This window comes from Aegilops tauschii, unplaced genomic scaffold (assembly GCF_002575655.3).
Source record: "Aegilops tauschii subsp. strangulata cultivar AL8/78 unplaced genomic scaffold, Aet v6.0 ptg000844l_obj, whole genome shotgun sequence".
NCBI lineage: Eukaryota > Viridiplantae > Streptophyta > Magnoliopsida > Poales > Poaceae > Aegilops > Aegilops tauschii.
Genome location: NW_027333069.1, coordinates 39,291 through 54,727, shown reverse-complemented (window position 1 = coordinate 54,727; position 15,437 = coordinate 39,291). Strand labels below are relative to the sequence as shown.

The window sequence follows — 15,437 nt, the reverse complement described above, 5'->3', positions numbered from 1 at the left end:
CAAATCGAGGAACTGTTTTTCAAATTTGATGATTTTTTTTGAAAAGTTAACACAGTCAACTGCAAAGCGGTCAAACGTTTAATGGTCAACACAGTCAACTCAATTGAACGATCAAAGCGGTCAATTGAACTGAACGAGCGAGTTTCTTTTTGTGGAGCGATCGAAGGAAGGAGAGCTCCTCCTTGGCGCCTTCAGCGCCCGCTGGCGATTCCAGCGCCCACTGTGTCACTAGCATGGGCCTGGCCCAGCAGCGAACGCTGGCTGCTGCCGCTCGCTTGATCGCTGGCTATCGCTGCCCGCTCGATCGCTGGCTCCCGCTTGATCTTTTTTTCTTCATTCTAAAAATGCTACAGTACAGACTATTTTTCTTAGAAAAAACCGGTTTGCTACTGTATGTACACTTGTCTTAGAAAAAAGTTCATCAACTTTAAAAATAAGTTCATTGAATTTGAAAAAAAAAATCATCGTGTTTCAAAAAAGTTCATCGAGTTTGAAAAAAGTTCATCGAGTTTCAAAAAAGTTCATCGAGTTTGAGAAAAAGTTCATCGAGCTTCAAAAAAGTTCATCGAGCTTCAAAAAAGTTCATCGAGTTTGAGAAAAAGTTCATCGAGCTCAAAAACTGTTCATCGAGTTTGAAAAAAGTTCACCGAGTTAGAAAAAAGTTCATCGAGATTTTAAAAAAGTTCATTGATTTTAAAAAAAGTTCATCGAATTTGAGAAAAAGTTCACCAAAATTTGAAATATAAATTTCATCGAATTTGAGAAAAAGTTCATAGATTTTGCATCAAACCCAGGAAGAAAGAGAAAAAAGAAAAACGGAAAATGGAAAAAGGAAAAAGGAAAAAGGAAAAAAGAAAAGACAAGGAAGAAAAGAACAAGAAAGATGCACGTAACCACATTACGCTTGCTAGCGTGGTGGTTAGTGATGTGTGCTGCTGAAGCAGGAGGTTGCTTGTTCGAATCCCGGTTCACCCGCTTTTCTTTTGCTTCGCGATTTTTGCGGGAAGCAAAACGGGCCGGCCCAAAAACGCGACGCGAGGAGAGGGGGGTATGCGCCCGATTGCGGGAACAACTAAAACGGGCGAGGCGCCAAATAGGATTTAGCTGAAGGAAGGGATCGATCCAGATAAGTGGGCCGGCCCAAGTGAGCTTGGACATAAGCGCCATGAGGCAAAAGCAGTGCATAAGGCACCAATGAAGAGGACTCGCAAGCGACACGCGTTCGGAGGCGAGAGTGGTTCATGGGCTGGCCCGACATGTTAGGCGAGCAATATTAACGCTCATCAGTACTACCTCTATATACCATTTTTTATTCAATTTGCATGGGATTCAGGTAGCACCGCGAGTGCCATCGATAAACCATCTTTTGTTCGTCGATGACAGCCTGTTGGTCTTCAAGGCAAACGATATGGGTGCTACAGAGGGAACCTAGTTCTGTACATATACTATCAAGCAACAGGGCAACGAATCAATTACTCGAGGTCTTCAATTTTCTTCAGTAAAGGGTTGTCGGATACCACACGCCAAGAAATAAAGTCTCTCCTCAACGTCCCAAATGAAACCTTGGGCGAGAACTAATTGGGCATGCCGTCCGACATTGGAAATTCCAAGAACGGGGCCTTCAAGTATCTAAAGGACCGATTATGGAGTAAGATTCAGGGCATGTCCAGTCCCAGAGGTGCAAGCCATGGAAGCAGCGTGAGGTCCAATCCTATGCCCGAGAGGTTCATATATCTCAGGCTCTCCCAAGATCACAATAAATTTGAAGGATGGCCATCACTTTGGATATCCAACAAATTCGAACAGAGATCAAGTGCTCCAGATGCTCCAAAGAAAATAGGGATAGACGCCTGTTAAATATGTTTTCCGGCCATGGTATTGCTGATCACAAATCGACTCATTATTTCCATGTTGGAGCTCCAGGACATGTCCAGTCCGGTTGCTGCACCGGACACTGCTCCACTAGCAGTAGTCGCTGCCTTTCCGCCACGAGACGCTGCTCTGGGCCATGGAGAGAACCGCTGCTACCGGACCTCTAGGTGCGTCAGATATGCATGAATGGGCAGGATCAATTGACCAATCTATTTCAATATACCCCCTTGAAACGTTTGCATCTAGCCCCTGAAAACATCATGTCTTTGCAACTTACTCTCCACGTCCAATGGATTAGCATATAGGCAGGCCAGCAAATTGACATATACCCCCTTGAAACGGTTGCATCTAGCCGCTGGAAACATCATGTCTTTGCATCGAGTAAAGTATATATAGCCAGCGTCATAGAACATTGTTCTGAATCAAAAGAGCCGGAGAGCATTTCACAGCCAATTGGCATATGTGTGAGATAAACCAAGAAAAGTAGCTTTCCTGACTGTGAAAAGATAAACAACAAACTCACTGAATACAACATGTGCGTGAATGGGTGTTGCAAAATCTCTTTTCACAAACTAGGTGCTTGACTAAAACAAACAAATATAGTCACTTTCAGTGCAATCAAGAAGCAATATTTAATTTCTCCGAAGTTCCGAAGTTCTAAATTTTAAGTTTCAAAGAAGAGCAGATTGCTTAACACTTCTTTGGAACTGAGTGGCCATTCTAGAGGAAGCTGTACACAATTGTATGAAATGTTTCAGAGAAACAAAAGTAAACTGCAAATCGATGTTTGGCCATCACCCTATTGTAAAATTGGGGATGCGTTGACAATACTGTCCATGGGTAGAAACAAAGGCAAACTGCTAACCGATGTTCGGCCTCTCCTTCTCTCTTATTCAGCATCAATATCTCTAAACCACAGTCGGCCATGTCCTAGAACCAAGTGACCGAGGTGAGAGGTAAAAACATAATCAAAATGATCAAAATGATATGCTCATGACTATGATCAAAATATAAAACATGTCAACCCTTAAAATACCAAATCAATAGTATTAGATTTATCATGAAATATATTTTCATATGATATGTGTACTATTCCTACATGTTGTAGATATAGATAATTTTCTCTGTAGTTTCGGTTAAAATTTATGAAGTTTGATTTTTCCTGAAAGTCAATGCGCAATATATGACGGAAAAGGTAGCTTCCTCGATGGCTCCATGGTGCGATGTGATTATTGCCGTCCGATGTCATGCATGAATCGCAGAAATTTGCCAACGTGGCCTGACATGAGAGAATCATTCGCTCCCTTGTGTTTCATGCGCGACACGTTCATCACCGTCAGATTTGCTAGACTCCACCTTCTTGGATCTTCTAGTCACAAACAATTTTCAAAGAGAAACACGGATTGAAAGAAAGAATGGATGCTTGTATTTTGATAATTTGTTCAGGCTTATATACTGTCTGAACAGTCGTTTACAATGTCAGTTGTTACATGTTTCCATCCTACGGAAGAGGTAAACTGCCATACACAATGTTTGGACAAAGTAGGTCTTCCAACTGCTGGTAGTTTAGCCTAAAGATAACGCTAATTGTCTATTAGCCTAATGCTAACTACCCATGACAATTTTGACCAACAGATAGCCAACACCACGTCATCCCCTTTCCATCTCGTTCGGATTCGTCGCTATCTTGAAGCCTATGCTCTACAATATGTTTACCGTGGTAGGTAGGGGAGATTCTACAACAACTCTCATCGCTCGCTCGGGGATTGGCTACGAGCTACATCATGCGTGAGACTTCCCTGAGAAAGCACATATTGGGGGGTATTAGGGGTGTTGATTTCGGATGAGGAAATTTGAAGCCTCACTGGACTACAATCTATCTGACGCCAACATCTACGCGTGAGATTTTCCATGAGAAAGCACATATTGGGGGGATTAGAAAAAATGTTTATAATATAAAAACTATATAGAAAATAAAATATGCCAAATGAAAAAAATCAGGAAGAAAGAAAAAAGAAGGAAAACCAAAGCCAAAATACGACACAGGAAAAAGAGGAAAAAACTCATCAGCAGCCAACGACCGAGAACAACACAGCGAACCCACGCGTACATATCCTAAAAAAAGACGCCGATAAGTGCCACACGTGTGGGCGTTAGGGGGGCTGCCCACACATTTTGTGTGGTGTATAAGAGGAACAGCCCACACACCCACGTGTGGGCAAAAAAAGTAATGCCCACACACCTCTTTTTTCCCTCCCGACCCCTCTCACACGCGTGCGTGTGGGCGAAATAGATAACGCCCACACGCCCCGTACGTCAGGCCTCGTACCTCGTGGTCCCGCATGCCCGCGTGACAGTCACCGCGCGTCCTGCAGTTGCCATGGTCCAGACCCTCGTCCATGTTCGTTTAACTGCAGTTGCCATGTCGCTGAACTTCGGTTGCCATGTCAGACAACTACAGTTGCCATGGTGCTCAACTGCAGTTGTCATGTATGATCTGTTCTACTGTAGTTGCCATGATTTCAAAACTTTAGGAGTTGCCACCCACTAAACACTAGCAGTTGCCATGTAGCACTACAAGAAGGCATGGCAAAAAAACATGTTCGGGTAAAAAAGAGAGTTGCCATGTGCTCACAAGCACGCTAGGGCAGTTGCCATGTAAAAGAAAGAGTTGCCATCTGCTTACGTGCACGCTACGGCAGTTGCCATGTACCATGCAAAAACACATGGCAACTCGGGTAAAAAAGAGTTGCCATCTGCTTACAAGCAAAGCTAGGGCAGTTGTCATATACCTGCAGAAACACATGGCAACTACCAGCTTTGGGTGTGGGCTAGGAGACGGGCGTGTGGGCGAAGTGATAAACGCCCACACACCAGCCCCCGTGTGGTGAAAAAAGGACGTGTGGGCGACCGGATGAATGCCCACACACCAGCTTAGTCCTACGTGGCACACAAAAACTGCTAAAACGCGCCAAGATTCGTGCAGAATTGGTTGGACGAGGATCCATGCGTGTGGGCGAGTTGCCAGACGCCCACACGTGTGGGCGTTAACATTTTCGTAAAAAAAAAGAAGAACCCACGTGTACATGACCGGCCCACCTTCCTCCGCTGCGAGCGATGAGAGTTGTTGGGGCATAGACGCGACTGCTTGACGCCCGCCAATGCCCCCAACAACCCCAGCCGCAACCACGATTCCGCCGCCGCCGCCGAGCTCTTCACTTCGGGCACCGCTGCTGCTGCGAGGCGACACTATGAGGATTTTGACGATGTTGCCATGCCAGATGCCGCAAGCATGGTGCCGTGCAGTCGATGAGAGCGAGAGGGAGGCACGGCCGCACGGGTAGTGATGCGCGATGCGTGCGTGAGCATTGCCCAAGGTTGATAGAGGGTCACGCCTCACGCGGCTACTGATTATTTCATATCTACAGCCGGCTGGCGCCTAGCGCCGGCCAACGCGGCCGAACACCGAACGTCCGCGTTCTCCCACCTGCTCCCTTGTTTCTGCCAAGTCTCTTTCTCCTACCAAACTCCCACCATAGGTTGAGTCATAGCAGAGAGGAAAAGAAAGCAGACACAAATTCGCAGCGCGGCGCGGCTCCGGCTTCCTGTAAACGTAGCCAGGTGTCGCCGGCGCCGGTCCTTACCGCCGCCGCGCCAGGAGATGATGCTGCCCGGGCATGCCTTGTGCCGCGCTGAACAAGGTAAGCCAGACTCCCCTTATCTGAGCTCACTCCAAGGTTGCGTTGCAACACCGGGACCCGTGCTTGATGTCTTGTTTGCTTTGCTTCGTTAGAGAATCTCCAACAGATGCGCTAGATTAGCCGCGCGCTGAAAAAAACGACTATATTGCGTGATCGAAACTGGCGCTCGAGCAGACAAACCTGTTGGAAAGTCGGACTTTGCTTAGCGTTTCTGTGGGGGTGTGAGGTGACGGCAATTCAGTGTTCACCGTGGTGGCTGTTCTAGGATCTTCGTTGCCCCGCTTGTTCACTGTCCAAATCGTTTGGAGCTCGGTTGGGAGTCGTGGGAATGGTGGAGGTGAGTAGCTCCTGCGCTGCCCTTGCTTTGCTGTGTAGCGGGAGCCTAATCAGGGAATGCTTCAAGAGCTTAGAATTGTCTCATGCCATGAACCCGTGTCTTTGATGGAACATTTGCACTATATTTTCTTGCCCGTTCTTATTAAATAGCCCTGCTTCAGTACTCCCGCCGTTAAAAAATACTTGTCGTGGTTTTAGTTAGCTCAAAAGATCCGTTGCTCATTGGTGGAACACTTCACTGTATTTTTTTAACCGTTCTTATCAAATAGTGCTGCTTCAGTAGGTAGATCTGTTTCTAGAGAGAACTAGTTAATTATTGGCTTAATAAGGAATGCTTTGGAGGCAATCGAGACGATAAGTATTCTGAGTGTCCTTAATTCACCATCGCTTTGAGATAAACATAAGTGTGTCTGTTCTGTACTTAAAAAAAAAGTCTGTACTCTAGCCTCATTTCGCATCAACTCAGTTAAATTAAAAGTATGTACTCTAGCCTCATTTCGCATCAACTCAGTTAAATTGCATTAGTGGTAGATGGTCTTGAAAACATTTCGACCTGACTAGTTAGAAAGGCAGGTTGTGTATTACTCCCTCCGTCCCATAATATAAGAGCGCTTTTGACACTAATGGGCCATGCGGACCATGGGCTGTTCACACTAATTCTGTAGATATGTGAGTTCATATCAATTAGTTGCACTTCTCAGCATACCCCTATCTTAATTAAGATGATGCTGATTGGTTGGTTGTACTGTTTCTTGGCAGGACTGTTTGAAGATGCTCCAAGGAAACTTTTATTTAATTTCTTGGTCGTTATATTGGCTCTGGAATTTATCAATAAGGCTGATTTGATTGCCAAAACATCGGCTCTAAAGGCTGACACTCACACTCCTATTATGTCTGCTTCACAAGAATGGAGTTCAGTTCGGCCCATGGTATCCCAAACCAAAGTTGTCACAAGTATTGCAATGAGTCAGCATAGACAAAAGAAGCCATATTCATCACCATCAGCTCTATCATCTGTGCACTCTCCTATCTCTGCGCCGAGCTATAGCTCCATCTCGGGTGCTTCTGAACTCTCTTTTGATTCACTGGACCTGTTCGATCCTTCGATGCAGCACAACAGGCGCTCAGCAGAAGAGGTTCCTGCTCATGTGGATGCTGACCTCCCTGATGCAGCTTCGAATACTAGTACAGCTCCTTCTGGAGTGGTGCAGCCCCCACTATCTCCATACGATGGTAACTTTTCAAGTTTTCCTAGATCCTGAAATAATTTAATTCCAAATGATTTCATCATGTCAAACATGACTACAAATTACATAAAAGGTGATACTTGTGTATTTTAATCTAATCTGCATCTTCCTCATTTGGGAAAGTAGCACCATGTGACTGATCGTAATATCAATTGTCTTACCCATAGTTTTAAATAGCACGCTATGCCTCTTAGCGGCGGACCTTTTCTAAACGCTATAGCGCGCTATTTAAAATGTGTGTTCATGTATTTGGACCAAAGTGCCTTAGCACAGTACCTCTTCTAAACGCTATAGCGTGTTATAACAGAGCTATATCGCGCTATTTAAAACCACTCTTACCTGGCTGTAAATTATATAAGCTTGTTAGCTTTTATTAGTTCAAGCATAATGTTTTGATCCATCATTTTGGAATGGTGACTGATGAAATGGTTGGTAGCAGTTTCATAAATAATCAATGGTGATGGATAACATTTGACATCAATCATAGATACTTATGTATGTTAGTACACCCTGATATTTGCTCTAGATGCGCTGTCGTACAGTCAAATATGTTATATAATTCACTCTCTGTTTCACTAGGCTGTTGTGCTCCGAACATGGTACAGAGACGAGGTAGCGAGAACTGCCATTGTGTTTACCCGGTAAGAGTTGTGCTCTTTCTTCACAATGTTTCCTTGAATTCAAATTGGAGCAACGAATTTCTTGAGGAGCTTGCGTCACATCTCAACTTGCGGGTTACTCAGTTTGAGATTGTAAATTTCTATGTTGTTGGAACTTCTGGGCTAAATATGACAATGGACATAGCTCCCCACACTGGAAATAGCTTCTCATCCGAACAAGTTACTGCGATGAATTATTCTCTTAGCCTGCATACAATTCGGATCAATCCAGTACTGATTGGGGACTACAATCTTCTTGATCTAGTATGGTTCAGGCCATTGGCTCCAGCTCCTGGTAATCCTTTGACACCTTGACATTCTTCTATGTGTTACAAAGCTGTAGATCTTTTAGTGTCTAATTAAGGTAGAGAAACTGGAATTCCACTTCATTTAGTTCTCTTTTAATTATGTCCGATTGTCGACTGCTTGAACCTTGAACCACCAACTTGTCCATTCTATCTGTCAGATGCAAACTCAAACAATCCTCGATGACACATCTTACTACTCATCCGGTTTGAAGATCTTGCTACTCATTCGAGCATTTCTGATCGCTGTAAATCAAGCCTGTCAGATCTAACTATGAATCGTCAGTTCCCTCACGTTTCTTCAGGTGTGGCAATGCCTGTAATTTGAATAAAGTTGTTCAGGTTAGTGGTTAAACTGAAACCCATCTTGAACCAGGAACCTTGCCTCGGACTACTTGTTCTCGACTTAGTTGGCACTGGAAACTTGAACCAATTTATTTCTGGTGAACACCCACATAGATGGATTTAACTGATTTATTCACGGGACTGCTCGACAGGAACCACCTTATGGTTGTGGGCAAGACATATCCATATGAATGATGTGTGTTGAACTGCTTAGCATATTGACAGCAAACAAATCCATCCGTGGCTGATAATATCATCTGTTTAGCACCGTGACCTATTCAGAAGTAGATCATCAACATCTTCTCCTGTGAACACTAGTTAAGTTGTGTTCGTCACTTGACAGTATTCGCTTACACATTGGCATTGACTATTCTGACCTGAAATTGCCGATGACACCTGAACAATCACACCAATCTGATCTCAAAACGAATTCATCACCACTAATCCTAAAACTGACAAGAGGCTTCCCTATTGGTCACTATAAGATCAACTTCAAGTGATGATCTTTTCTTGAGAAAATAAGAACTGGCCCTTATTTTTCATGTATAAACTTATCTCTCTCAGAGGTTAATGGTTATGCATAGAAAACAACGGCCTTTCTTATTCTAGAGAAAACAACAGTGGTTGTTCCTGTAACAGAAATTACTAATGTGCTAGACTAGTAGATGAATAGCAAGTTAATTCTGTTCAAATGTGTACGATAAACAAAAGGAATATATTTGTCCGTCCTTTAACAAGCTCTGCTTCAATTGTATGTATTTAGTAGTTGTGTCCAGTTTATTTGAAAAGTGCACGAGTTCTTGACACACTGGTTAATTCTGGAGTTTATGACGCATATACAAATAGGTTTGCCAAAAGGGTCTTTAACTAGAATATTTCCACACATTTTGCAAGATGCAATCACTAACTAGAAGATTGTAGAAGTTACTTCCCCGTTTGATGCCTTTTCCCCTCCAAAATTTTGATGCAGATGCAATAGCAGGCAGCTCGAGCGTACTTATGCTTCTTTTTGCATTTTGGTTGGGCTACAGGAAGTACGGATCCAAAAGGAAATCAAAGGAGAGAGCAAAGATTGAGTCCATCCTACAAAAGAATGGAACTGTCCATTTGAAACGGTACACTTATGCCCAAGTGAAAAGAATAACGAGATCTTTTGCTGAAAAGCTAGGTCAAGGTGGATTTGGTGCTGTTTACAGAGGCGACCTCTTTGATGGTCGTCAGATAGCAGTCAAAATACTCAAGGACTACAAGACTGATGGGGAGGATTTCATCAATGAGGTAGCTAGCATTAGTAGAACTTCTCACGTTAACGTTCTTAATCTCTTAGGATTTTGCTTGGAAGGATCTAAAAGGGCATTAATTTATGACTATATGCCTAATGGTTCACTTGAAAAGTATGCCTTCAAGGATGGCTCTAAAGGTGGAAATACTTTAGGTTGGGAAAAATTATTTGATATAGCAGTGGGCATTGCTCGAGGACTTGAATATCTCCACAGAGGATGCAATACCCGCATGGTGCATTTTGATATCAAGCCCCACAACATTCTATTGGATCAAAATTTCTGTCCAAAGATTTCTGATTTTGGACTAGCCAAGCAGTGCCTCAATAAAGAAAGTGTTATTTCCATTGGTGGTGCAAGAGGAACAATAGGCTATATAGCCCCCGAGGTTTATTCGAAGCAATTTGGAACAGTAAGTACTAAGTCTGATGTTTACAGTTATGGAATGATGGTTCTTGAGATGGTTGGGGCAAGGGACAAGAATATCAGCCAAAATAGTGAATCTACCAGCCAATATTTCCCACAATGGATTTATGAACATTTAGATGAATATTGTCTTAGTGCTTCCGAGATAAATGGAGGGACCTCAGAGATTGTAAGGAAGATGATAGTGGTAGGGAGGTGCATACAGTTGAGTCCTACAGATCGTCCAACAATGACTAGAGTTGTCGAGATGCTTGAAGGGAGCACAACTAACATCGAATTGCCACCAACGGTGCTCTTGAGTTGATAGGTTTGTATTGTTCTCCGGCACTTGCTCAAGTATTGCATAATTTGTGAGAAAGATTGGAAATTTTTAATTCTTAAATGATGGACTGAAAATTTAAAGACTTCCGAGTGCCATTTGTGTGTATGCAGTGGGGATTCCACCAAATTATTGACCGAGTGTGACCATATTTGTGGAGACATATTCTAATTGGGCCTAGCAATTGGCAGCTCATGACGGGCGTGAGGGCGTGTGCACGTTTTTTTTCTTCTTTTTTCTCCTGGTTTTGTTGTTTTTCTATTTTTATTATAAATTTTCCTCTCGGTAGTGTTTTTTAGAAAATTTGATTACTTTTAAATATACAAACTTTTTTAATTTATCATATATTTCTAATTCGTGAAAATTTCTTAAAATTTTGTGATTTTTAAAATTCGTAAACACTTTTGCAAATTCCTGAGTATTTTATTTTTTTGAACATTATTCCAAATCTGTCATAATTTTGAAAATTTATGAATCTTTTAAATCCGTGAATTTTTTATTTCACCAACTTTTTCAAAACTGAAAATGATAAAAGATAGCATTCTTTTCCAAGCCAGCAGGAGTGAACCAGAGGATTGTGGGCCGTGGCCCGTGCCCATTTTTGTGGCAACCTGGCCCTTAAAGCGCAAAATAGGAGCATTTTCTATTTACCGCGCATTGCGACTTAATATCGAGTCTTACATAGAGCCTACGAGCGAGTGGCTGGACTGGGCCATCTCAGTTTTGGTTTTTTTAGAAAGCATGCTTGTATTCAAATCATCAAATCTCTACTTCTAATGGACGAGTTGGTTGAATAGTCCCCCCACTTTCGTCTGGTTTTTTTTCGACTGGTTTTTTTTCGTCCCACCTTCGTCTGGTTTTTTTTCGTCGTTTTTTTTTCGTCTGGTTTTTCTTTCGTATCTCACCCCGCACGTAAAACTAACCTCAATCTCGATCTGTTTCATCTCAGCCTCCAGCCCCGAGAGGAGCCGCCGCCGCCGCCGAGAGGAGACGCCCCAGCCCCGAGAGGAGCCACCGCCGCCGAGAGGAGACGCCCCAACCCCGAGAGGATCCGCCGCAGCCGGGGAACGAGGTCGCCGCCGCCTCCCTCGCCCGCGGCCATGATGACCGATCTGGCGTGGGCGCCGCAGATCACCCTCTGGTCCATGGCCTCGACCAGGTACGAATCCTTCCTCCACTTCTTCTGGTTTGGTTATTTCCGCATCTTGATCTGATTCGGGCGTGTGTGCAGTTTGCTATGATCTGGCGACGGGATGCAAGGAGAAGCTGCTGCGGTTTCAAGGGGCCGTGAGGATGCCCACCATGAAGGCGTGTCTGGGATGATGGAGGTGATATCCAGGCCCTGCTGATATCGGCCAGGTCCCCGATGCCGTCGACTGGCGGCGGCCACCGTGTCCTCTTCCATGGCGTCGGCGGGGCCTTCCCCTGCCAAGCGCAGCGGCTCCTTGGCTGGATCACCGTCGCACACCTCGCCGGCGTGGTCGGCAAGATCTGCATCTCGATCCTCGCCACTCTCCATCCTCTTGCAGGTAATAGGCTTTCCGCCCCCTCTTTTATCTCCCGCGTTCTCGTGTGCACGGATTGTGAGCGTGAAGGAATATTTCTCTTCTATTTCATGGTGCTGCTGTGCTCCTTCTGCCTTCACACTGCACATATATAGATTCTTCAAAGGAATTGGATGCTGATAATATCAACTTAGTTCCCTGAATGTGATATATATATATTCTTCCCTCGCTTTGAATTGATTGCCCCAAACAATATATCTCTGGTTGACAGTCATGGCCTATTATTATTGTTGTTAATTTACAACACTCTGCGCTGTATTGTCCAATCATGGTCCAAACTTAAACCTTGGCTATGGATTCATTGTATGTACCATATGCTGTTCATAGCTACAAAATTGCAATCTCTTGAAAATGTTCTTGAATACAGTAATTTTTTTGTCACATAACCCATATGCTGATGATAAAGTTTGTTGTATGAGCTTGTGGCATACTGATCCGACAGGTGGCAGGTATGCGTTCAGATGTTGCAGCTCTAAGGAAGGGTAGTATATGGCACATGGCTTTGTGGGTTGTTCGACAAGAAGTGTTTTGGGCATATTCGAAAGGCAATCTTGTCAAAATTGTACATCGATTTTCTTATTCCGCCATCAGCTTCTATTGATATGAGCGATACAAAAAGTTCAGCACTGAATTTTAGTATGTTAACTTGCAAGATTTCTCGTGACTATTTTTTTTGTTATAGGTTTATAAATTTCGAAATATAGTTGCAGCTTCACGGAATGGACGACCCAAATTATGTTAGTGTCTATATGTTTACTTGGTGGTGGTCTAGCGTGAGTGACACCTGCATCTGTAACTTACCCATTGGATGTTGTTCGAAATCACCTGACAACACAGGTGATGCTTTTCTTCCTTTTGTGATTTGTGAATAACACTAAGCCAATCAATCAATCAATATAACTTCCAGTTAGAACTTAGAGCATCTTTACCTAACGCTTTCATGCAATGCAGCTTTACAGACCAAAGGAACAGGTTTTAGTAAGCTAAACTTTCATGTCTATAAAATTCTGCAGAAAACCACTAGGTATTACAAGGGCATCTTTCACACGTTGTCTACAATTTGTAGAGAAGAGAGTGGTAGAGGATTGTATAAAGGCCTTTGGTCCACCTTATTGGTAAGCCGTCTGCTTCTACTGAGAATTGTTTTTTAGTTGACTTCCCAGTAACTTTTATGAGTTACAGGGAGTTGGACCTGATATATCAATCAACGTTTATGTATATGAATCCCTGAGGTCTCATTGGCAAATGGAAAGTTGAATGTCAAACTGTGCGACCAATGATTTGCTATGGTACCTCCCTCTTCTCTCTTCTATGAACCCTATAACACACGTCTCAAATCTTAATTTCTTTTATCCTATTGCAGGTTAATTCCAGTTGGCTGTGTTAACCTACAGTAATCAATCAAGTCAACAAATATAACAATGATACTTTGTCTTCTGATTTTTGGTGGTGATTTTTTTTGTGACTGAACTAACAGGAGCTGAAGCATGTGTTCTTATTTTTTTATATGACTAGATGCATATGAACTGAAGCTCCATAATTTTCTTTTCAAGTCGACATTGGTGGCAACCAATACAATTAGCGTTATTTACAACCAATGAAGTCTTATAATTTTCTTTCTTAGAAATATACAGTGACACTGACTATCATTTAGTAGCTCTACCGGCACTAGCCAAAAACAATAATATTTATTTATTTAACCACCAAATAGAACAATAGGTTATTCTGCATTATGGGTACACAAATCACAACACTATATTTCAGCTGTAGAAATCTGTGTGGATGCCTGCTGATATTTTAAGCCTACATATTGCCGATTTGGTTTGAGGAATGCTTGAAGCATAATTTACTCCCTAATGTGCAAATAGCAGTATCATTTTTTGTCAAGAAACTGAGAAGACGGAAGAGAGTTGGTGTTGTCAGTGTGGTGAGCCTATGCGGCAACCACAAGGCTGAAGTCTGCTTTGATCGTTGTTCAAGATTTGAGCTTTGGCTCCGGTTTTGATAGCTCTATATCAGTGAGTTTAGTACAGTAACTATTTTAAGTATCTTTACTGTGCATAGTTGCATACATTTTATTCATGGATTAGTCTTGGTAATATTAACATTTGAAAAGCAATTTTTGTGTGACCATTTTTTCATCTTAGTATCTCCATCTACCAGCAAAAGGCAACGTGCACAAACCTGTATTTAACATGCAACATGAGATAGTGTGCATCGAAACTATGCTTATGTTTGTGACATTCATGTGGCATCTCATGCAGATAGATTTTATTATCCATTTCTGTAGCATGCAATGTTTATTTTCTTCTTTTGGTCCATAATCCCTCCTCAAAGAAATATAAGAGTGTTTAGATCACTAAAGAAGTGATCTAAACGCTCTTATATTTCTTTACATAGGGAGTACATGTCATGATTGTTGGATACACATGCAGACTTTCAGCGAGTTTTTGTTCTCGGACTTGGGATCCACAGTCCAAAGTTGATTGGTGGATCAAGTGAACTTGGTGCATCTCCATTCAAGCTGGTGTACAATTACCAGCCTGCTTGTTTAGCGCAGTCTCCACAATCATACAAGCAAATGAGCATCTGTGGTGGCTTTGGGCGCGTGTTTGAGGCTGGTCCGGTATTTAGATCAGAAAAATAAACACTCACAGGCATCTGTGTGAGTTTATTGGGTTGGATGCAGAAATGGAGATTAAGAAGCACTACTTTGAGGCAAGGAAGATTTGGAGGAAATAATTCTTTAGTTTGTCTATTGAAGCGATGCTGACCAAGTACTGATTTTTGTTTTCAGGTTTGTGATATCATAGATTGCTAATTGTAGCAATATTCAAACACCCAAATGAAAATTGTCAGAAGGAACTCGAGACAATAAATAGGCAGTATCCATTTGAACCTCTGAAGGTAAGACATTACTCCTTACTGTTTTGTGTTGTTATATGTGTGCTTTTGCTTAATTTACTGTCTCAACTTCTTCTAATTTATATACAGTACCTAGAGAAAACGTTGAAGCTAACGTACGAGGAAGGGATTAAAATGCTCAAGGTACTAACATGTACTTTTATGTATGTCTATGATATCATTATTGTGGCGTTGTATACAATATGCTCTTTTTTGTTGTTCTCACAGTATGATCGATACTAGAACTTAATAGCCCAATTATATTGCATGAAAGGCCTTTGTTGGAAATGATAAAACAGCTAGACAGTGAAATGCCGACCAGCCCCATGTCACTCCATCCCCATGGGCGACCCTAAGCCCGGCGACCCCCACCCTCCTCCCCTCACCGTCGCCGAGCGGGCGGCGGCGGGGACGATTCCTTTTCTCCGCGGTTGTGTCCTCCATGAGTTGGGGAGCTCATGGGGCGGGCGGCAAGCGG

The 15,437-nt window shown here is 42.8% G+C and overlaps 1 protein-coding gene across 1 annotated transcript; it reads left to right on the top strand.

The window, feature by feature from the left end:
- The first annotated feature begins 24 nt into the window (after positions 1-24).
- On the top strand, positions 25-13,581 carry LOC141034898 (LEAF RUST 10 DISEASE-RESISTANCE LOCUS RECEPTOR-LIKE PROTEIN KINASE-like 2.3). Its single transcript, XM_073506328.1, has 5 exons — positions 25-5,573; positions 6,669-7,142; positions 7,736-8,110; positions 9,436-11,649; positions 11,722-13,581. The coding sequence occupies exons 1-4, from the start codon at positions 5,534-5,536 to the stop codon at positions 10,473-10,475; spliced, it is 1,929 nt and encodes a 642-aa protein (XP_073362429.1). The 5' UTR covers positions 25-5,533; the 3' UTR covers positions 10,476-11,649; positions 11,722-13,581.
- The last annotated feature ends 1,856 nt before the right edge of the window (positions 13,582-15,437 follow it).

Coding starts and splice junctions, on each gene's coding strand:
- LOC141034898 (XM_073506328.1), top strand. CDS start 5,534: ATGATGCTGCCCGGGCATGCCTTGTGCCGCGCTGAACAAG. Junction 7,143..7,735: donor CCCACTATCTCCATACGATG/GTAACTTTTCAA, acceptor CTGTTTCACTAG/GCTGTTGTGCTCCGAACATG. Junction 8,111..9,435: donor GCCATTGGCTCCAGCTCCTG/GTAATCCTTTGA, acceptor ATTTTGATGCAG/ATGCAATAGCAGGCAGCTCG.